General features: G+C 42.9%; 1 protein-coding gene across 1 annotated transcript; it reads right to left on the reverse strand.

Annotated features, from left to right (window-relative positions):
• Window positions 1-6,685, reverse strand: KBTBD2 (kelch repeat and BTB domain containing 2). Its single transcript, XM_005141659.3, has 3 exons — window positions 6,172-6,685; window positions 3,113-3,278; window positions 1-2,719 (listed from the first exon to the last, which is right to left on the reverse strand). The coding sequence occupies exons 1-3, from the start codon at window positions 6,339-6,341 to the stop codon at window positions 1,184-1,186; spliced, it is 1,872 nt and encodes a 623-aa protein (XP_005141716.1). The 5' UTR covers window positions 6,342-6,685; the 3' UTR covers window positions 1-1,183.
• Window positions 6,686-8,069: the final 1,384 nt, after the last annotated feature.

The following is an 8,069-nucleotide window of genomic DNA, read 5'->3' on the forward strand; positions in this document are numbered from 1 at the left end:
AGTTGGATTCAGTCTTTTTTAATAAATTAATGTCATTCAAAATACAGTGCCAGAACATGATGCAGCTGAACATGCTAGTAAGGTTTGTCATGAAGCACCTGTGTTCATGTTAGATTGGCGGCGCCCCGCTACTGCTAGTGGTTCCTGGGATTAATGCCAGAGCAGCACTAGTCATCTGCTCTCCTGCACGCAGAGCACAGGATATTCCTGAAGTTTGCTCCCCTCCCTCCCCCGAGTAAAAAACCTGATAGCTAAGGGATATCTATACACAATCACACTACAGTAATGCTTGTTATTAAATTAACAGAAAATAAAGACCTGGTTAATCCACACTAAATCTTTGTTTTACAATGGAAAAATACATCAGCAGCAGGAAGTAATATACACGAGCCAATGGTACTGTAACACAGAGCGTGGAGGCATTTCCTGATCAAAGCTCCACGCAGACCCGCACTATGAGGGCTGGCAAGTCCTACTCCCAAGCCCAGCAACTGAAGTCCACACCTGGTAATCTACCAGCTGCTTGGAAGACCTGTATTCTGAATAGACAGGTATAAGTTAGTGAAAATAGAATACATGCACCTAACGATACAGCTTGACTGAACCTGCAGTCATCGTGCCCTGCATGTTACCATACAATGGAAGATCTACCCTTCCTACCACAGGTAGATCCATGGGATTTGTTTCTTTTTCTTTTAATGGCATTACTATACCAACATGAATATTAGTATTAAGTAAGTGCAGCACAGTCCTTGAGTTGGGCAGTGCTGACAGATAACTAGCACTTAAGCAGAATATCCAGAAGTAGTTCACATGTAACTAGAAGATACTTTCAGAAGAGTTGTGACATCATCCTAGAAACAGAAACTACTTTTTTCTGAAGCTAATTTTCCTGAACTGAGACTTCATAGAACTAGAAATTAATTCTTTAGACAAGTCAGATGCTTAAGCTTATGATATACATATATGTTTCTCAATTATCAGATAATAGTATTTCAGATTATGGAAGCCTATCTGCTCATTTCACTGATTCATACTGAATGGCAGCGAGGGTTAGGGGAGGGCATAAAAATACATCTTGGGGAAAGCAGAGTCTGACCCTTCATTTTCCAGACCTGCTCTTTCACAACCATTTATTTCAGCCTAATTAAGCACAGAATCAGTTGCTCAGTCTGATCAGGAGCTATACAGGTGGCAGTGTAACCATCTCCCCATCCAGCTCAAATTCATCAACTCCATCTGGTGAGAAAAGATAGGTTGGAGGTTTCCATGGGGACTCTTCAAGGCAGGATGGATAGAGCTTTCCTACAGTGCACCTGAAGTCCTTCCCCAGGTCCCACAGCACACGTTCCGATATGTGCTGCCTTAGAAACCAGCGGTCAAGTTCCAGGTCATACTGGTAGGTGGCATACTTGGCTCTCTCGTTCATGTGGGTTTCTCGTATAAAGACACATAAGGAATTGGAGATGACAACAGCTCTGATGCAGGGGTCAGAGTACCTCTTGGCAGGGATATTGGCTGCCATCCTCCATTCGTTTTTATTCACGTCATAGATTTCCACAGTTACGGAAGACCCATCTACAGTACTGCTGGGGAGCCTTATACCAGAATTGCTGGCGATATGCAGTCCTCCAATATAGAATATTTTGTCACCAAAAGCAGCAGCTGAAGCAAAACATCTACTTGTTTGGCGCATGGCCATTTCGACCCAAGCATCTGACCTGGGGAAATAGCAGTACATCAGGTTGTATGCCATGACATAAATGCAGTTGTGAACTGCTACTGCCGTGCTCCACTGCCACGCGCAAGGCAATGGGCTCACCATGGTCCACTCATCTTTCTCAGTGTCATATCTCTCCACAGTTCTCCTGTTGAGCTCTCCACCAACACTATCTCCTCCAATTGCATAGATGTATCCTTCACAGCAGACCAGGCATGGCTTTATGCGAACAAAGAGCATCGGTGTCTTTGGAAACCACGTGTTTTGCTGTGCATCAAACCAGTAAAAGCAATTGACAGTTCTGAAGGCAGCCTGGAGTTTGCTGCTTTTACTGTGATTGGTTTTTGTGTTTTTCAGAGGAACCTGTCCGCCTGCTATGTAGATGTCATTATCAGGAGTTACAAGCGTCCCAACCTTATGCAAGTCAGCAGGAGGGTTGCAGAGTTTGTAAACCTTTTCTGCCTGTGGGCTGTAACAGACAGAAGAGTAAAGACTACCAGGGTTTTCAGCAGCAGCTTCAATGAATATCATCATCTCCTCTTTTGTCATACCGAGTCTGGGCTTGAAGAACTTGGGCATTGATTTGTAGAGTCCTTGCACCACCACTGACTTATCATTAGGTGGCAAGCCTTGAAACCAGGCTCTCTGTGTCACTTCTGAAAGTGCATCAATCCGGATTTGGCTAAGAACAGAGGACAAGTACTGCGATCGCGACTCTGTGTTGTACTCCAGCCATAACATAGCAGCCTCCCGCACTGTCTCCTCCTTCTCCACATTTAAATTGTCACTGCTTAAAATATCTATCAGTAGATCGTGCGACAGTTGCATGAAAGCCTCCTGGTGGTACACAGCAGTGAACTTGTGCTCTACCATTCTTTTAGCACTCTGCTTTAACTCCTCGCAGCTGAAGAGATCAGCAAAACTCAACAGACGCACACAATTCTCTGCGTTAATCTTTTTGATTAAGTACTCTCTGCACCGCTGCAGCACATCATCTACCTGTAACGCACAGAAGAAATGCACTCAGTATTCTTACATACAGCCTGTTCCTTCACACACATAAAGTACCTGCACTTAGTGCTGAACAGAGTTTAGGCCAGGAATACTACATATACACAGAAGCTCAGCAGTGATTTACTCAGCTGCTTCATACAGATCCAGTACATCACATATATGTGTTTTGGAGAAACTACTCTTCTGTCAGAAGCACAATGTTTTACTTCCACCTTCCATAGGGACTGTGAAACAAGGAAGGATGGGTACAGGACACCCATATGGCAAGCAAGCACTGCCTATACTGAGCAAACTGAACAGAAAAGACTATTTAACAGGAAAGAACATGGTTCAGAGATTAGAAGCAGTTACTTCATACTCCAACTAAGACATTCCTACCTGTAAGAAGCAGGCAGTTTCGTACAGCTGCTCTACGGTGCTGTCACTTATTGCCAAGTTACCCGTGTATGCATAAGTGATGATGATTTGCAAAGTGGCTGCATCCACGTTCCTCAGATGCACATGTGTCTGTTTGCTTTCGCTCAGCCCGCTCATGAACATGGCTCTGAGGAGACAAATACACATTCAGACAAGGATCAACAGTGTACTCACTCAGGTACAGCCACCTAAAACAGTCACCTCTAAGGCTCTAGTGATTACATTCCAAAAGGGGAACAGTCTGTTTAGTACTTACCATCTAGTGTTTAAGATAAAGCATTTGCAGAGAACTTCCGGAAAGTACCATCAGTGCCTTCTGGGGAAGCATTTTACACTCACAGAATCACAGAACAGTTAGGGTTGGAAAGGACCTTAAGAGCATCCAGTTCCAACCCCCCTGCCATGGGCAGGGACACCTCACGTTAAACCACATCACCCAAGGCTCTGTCCAACATGGCCTTGAACACTGCCAGGGATGGAGCATTCACAACCTCCCTGGGCAACCCATTCCAGTACCTCACCACCCTCACAGTAAACAATTTCTTCCTTATATCCAATCTAAACCTCCCGTGTTTAAGTTTGAACCCGTTACCTCTTGTCCTGTCACTACAGTCCCTAATGAAGAGTCCCTCCCCAGCATCCTTATAGGCCCCCTTCAGATACTGGAAATCTGCCAACTCTTTTGCATTAATCAGACAACTCTAATGATTTGGGAATCTTAACACTGGAATGTAAAACTTTTTCTATGTTAGGTGATGATGAGAAGGAAGAAATATCCTCCAAGAAAACACTGTTGAAACACATACAGCTAGATTTTAGATTCTGAAACAGAAGATTCATGCAATGGACTGAGCTAAGTCATATCAAAAAGTGTGGCCCTCTAGAAAGAAGGAAAAGCTATAGCAAGGACTAGCACTCTGTTAAGTATTTCTACGCACCAAAATGCTTTATATACCTATTGCCCATTCTGGTTTTTTAATTGCAAGACAGTTAAGAACTAAGTAGAGTCTAATACTATAAACCAGATACTTGCTAATTTTCTTAAAATAGGGGACATCAATTTTAAGAGCTTGATATTAATTCAGGTTTGGTCTTTGCAGTTATATTACAAACTCAGCTCAAGGCTCTTTATATGTATTTGGGTCTTTTTAAGAACCCAGGAATGAAAGAAACTAGCAGGGACTTTGGATGCACCCTACAGCCCTGCCTCCAGTTGCAGAGGTGAGGGGACACAGAGACACACACACACACAGAGGCTATTCCAAGAAGCATCTTATACAGAGACGGTGCCATACCACTGTTCCCTCATGCCTCATCCCCACTTCTCCATCTTCTAAGCTCCTTAACTAAGGGCAGCTTATGTCTTAGAAGGCCACTGAGTGGCCAAGTCAGCATCAACTTGCCATGCAGGTAAACAAGACAGTACAAGTGTTAGCAGATTCCTCTTTGTAGAGAAAGCAGCATTCCAGCACAGAGATGGAAGGTAAGCTGACTGCAGTCAGACACAATGGCTGCATCTACCAAGAGATGTTTTTCTGGTCTTCTCCCTCTCCCCACAGCCTCCTTCAGGGCTATCAATTTTTCATAATACAGCTAAATTTAGGAAGCTGAGCATCTTTTTGTAAACCAAAGTAGAGAAGAAAAACAGAACATGACAAAACCACAAGCTTGATACTTCTTTTAAGGAGTGCCAAACCCTCATTCCATAAATAATAAACACACACACATGAATAAGAGATCTGACTACACAGTCTAATGCAGCACACTGTGGACTCGTGACAGCTTTCCAACCTCATGATTAGCCACCAACATTGAATCTGGCTGCATTTCCAGGGGCTGTTATTTTATAGACTGTTGGAACTATGTCATCTGTGCAAGGCCAACAGCAATAATTGTTATTATCTACTGATCACACAATGCTTGCTGCTAAAGAAATAAACCTTTTCACCTCAGCTGAGGCTGGTTGGTACAACACAAAGCCCAGCAGCAACAAACACTTCTATGAAAGTAACAGATGAATCCTCAAATATTTCTATACAAAAAGCAATGTACAGAGAACAGGTTAGAAGTGTTCTGCATGGTGAGCCCGTCTCATGAGAACCTTTCCTTGATGAAACAGGAAAGTAATGTCAGAACTGCATCAGGAAGGTAAAACATGGCTGAATGTCACCAAGACTAGTTTCAGGCTTCAAAATTCCTTCCAGGCAGGCACATTTATTATACTGTGTTCCCACAAAAAATGACTGATCACTACAGTACATTCACAGTAACTCATCTTCTAGGACTTACTACAAAGGTGTCTGCAAGAAGTAGAAGCACTTAATGTATCTTGTTAATAAAAACTTCTCCAAAGACAAAAACCAGGACACCCAGGGAGCAGGAGCTACTGAATTAGAAAATGCAACAGCATCTTAGTGAGGGAAAAAAACACAACCCAAACCAAACTACAAACATAGAGAGGAAAAAAAAACCTCACAGGCAAAAAGAGTCACACAAAAGAGCATCTCTCAGGCAAGAGAAGAGTTTCTGGCTTCTCTGCTGAGCAGAGCAAACCAGGTTATTCAAGAAAGGAAGCCATGAACATGCACAGCAATCCCTACTTTCAGCAGAGGCTTCTACTAAGAAACCACAGCTAATAAACCTGACAGTGGAGCTCCCACAGCCAAATCTCAATAATCCCTTGTTATTCTACCTTAGGAATTAAAAAGATTAAATATTTCTAGATTAAGGATGAAGAGTAACAGTTTACTGTTTACTCGTACTTGCTTAACTCCCTAAAGAAAAGGAACCATCACAAGTATAACTGTTTCTTCCGCTTACTGTAAAAACTACAGCACCTATCCAGAGTAAGTCACAAGATGCTCTTTTGGTGTTGGCACGTAATGGTGTTTAGGATTTTAATTACTACACTGATGTTTAAAACACTAACATATTAATTATAAGTCAATCAAGTAATTTTACATTCAAAAGCAGCTATCACAGATTGCCTAGAATTAACAGATCCCACTTTGAATGCTTACCTGAAATACGAGCTGCAAGTGGCAAGAACCATCTTATGGCAGGGAAATTCAGTGCCCTCAACAATCAATACTATGTCAGTGAGCAACTGCTGTTCATAGAAGAATTTTAACTGCTCCAGCAAGGATACAGCGTACTCTGTATTTATCTGCCTCTCGTCCTGGGTAGACATGACTGTATTCCATTAATATTTCCAGGATCAGAGAGAAAAGTCAAGATCTTTTCACCAGAGAAAGGTCAGCTGAACGTTTCTGAAGTAAGAGCAGGAATTCTGTAGCCTTCAGAAGTGATACTGAGAAAAAAAGGCAGTGTTATCTCAGACTGCTGAATCAATGCTTCCAACTTTGACCAACTCTTAGGTCATCATGCTTTCAGTTGCTGTCACAACCTGGTCAAAACCTTTCAAGAGTGTCTGCAGGGCTCCTGGGGAGATCTGTGATGCAACAAATGAATGAGCAAAAGCGAAGTCTGAGGTAGGATCCGTGGGAACATCTCGTGAACAGCAGCTGCACTTGAGTCACTGAAAGAAGGAAAACAAAGTTAATTTACACATTAGCACTTATTCAAAACCCTTTCATAGTTACCCATTAAAAGCAGTTGTCTACAATATATTTCTAAATCAAATAATTCCAGATTTAGTCTTGCACTGTTGTTTCACATTCCAAAAATCAAGCCATAACCAGGGTCACATTTGTCTAACGTATAGCACTATCATCACAGTTCATGATGAATGGTGAATGCAGAAATACCTTACTTGAAGCATCATACTCGAAATTCCAGGCAAAAATACACCATTAGTGTAAGGCAAAGGCTGAAGGAATCCCTGCTGCCATATCACAGACCTGCTCATTCAACAGAGCCCTGCCTCTGATACAATTCAGAGACAACTGCCTTTTAACATTTACTTGCTTGAAACAGATCTGCTTAATTAATGCCACTTCAGTAGCTACTAATTCAGTGTCACTGATCTTTCCCAGTGAAGAAATATACACAAGCAGGAACCTCAAACTCTTTAGTTTTCACTGGCTGTTTAACTGGAAACCAGTCAAAATAGTCAAACCAGGTCACTGGTCAAGCGAAGCAAGTTAATTAAGAATCCCAGACTGGTTTGGGTTGGAGGTACCTTAAAAAGCCTTAAAGCTCATCCAGTTCCAACCCCCTGCCATGGGCAGGGACACCTTCCACCAGAGCAGATTGCTCCAAGCCACATCCAACCTGGCCTTGAACACTACCAGGGATGGGGCAGCCACAGCTTCTCTGGGCACCCTGTGCCACCGCCTCAGCACCCTCACAGGGATGAGCTTCTGCCTAAGAGCTCATCTCAGTCTCCCCTCTGTCAGGTTAAAGCCATTCCCCTTGTCCAAAGCCCCTCTCCAGGTTTCCTGTAGCCCCTTTAGGCACAGGGAGCTGCTCTAAGGTCTCCCCTGAAGGAGCCTTCTCCAGGTTGAACCAGACCAGCTACCTCAGTCTGCCTTCATAAGAAAAAACAGAAAAGGTGTTAATATTCAGGGGAGGAGAGACTTACCTGCTGTAACAACAGGTATTTGCACAAGTCTTACCTTCAGACCTCCAAGTTTCAGGAGCAGTTAACTGCTGTAGTCACTGACCCACATGTCTATCAAGGACATACAAATTACTCCTCATCTGAAGGATGCTTCAAGTCACACCTTTTCACCAAATGAGTATGCATGCTGTCTGCATCTATGACACTATCCTGGTTATCTAGTAACACCATAACATGCAATCTAATCCCCTGACAGATTCTGCACTGAACTTTAAATGGCTATAAAAACACGCAGACCTCCTAAGTGCATTAGGCCCACAGGAATAAATAGCTCATGGCTCTACTGGTATCCTGGGTCTCTCTACAGCATTGTTTTTCCTGGCTTAGGAGTAAAGT

Source organism: Melopsittacus undulatus, chromosome 1 (assembly GCF_012275295.1).
Source record: "Melopsittacus undulatus isolate bMelUnd1 chromosome 1, bMelUnd1.mat.Z, whole genome shotgun sequence".
Classification (NCBI taxonomy): domain Eukaryota; kingdom Metazoa; phylum Chordata; class Aves; order Psittaciformes; family Psittaculidae; genus Melopsittacus; species Melopsittacus undulatus.

Coding starts and splice junctions, on each gene's coding strand:
- KBTBD2 (XM_005141659.3), bottom strand. CDS start 6,341: ATGTCTACCCAGGACGAGAGGCAGATAAATACAGAGTACGCTGTATCC. Junction 3,279..6,171: donor ACTTGCAGCTCGTATTTCAG/GTAAGCATTCAA, acceptor TTGTCTCCTCAG/AGCCATGTTCATGAGCGGGC. Junction 2,720..3,112: donor AAACTGCCTGCTTCTTACAG/GTAGGAATGTCT, acceptor TGTGCGTTACAG/GTAGATGATGTGCTGCAGCG.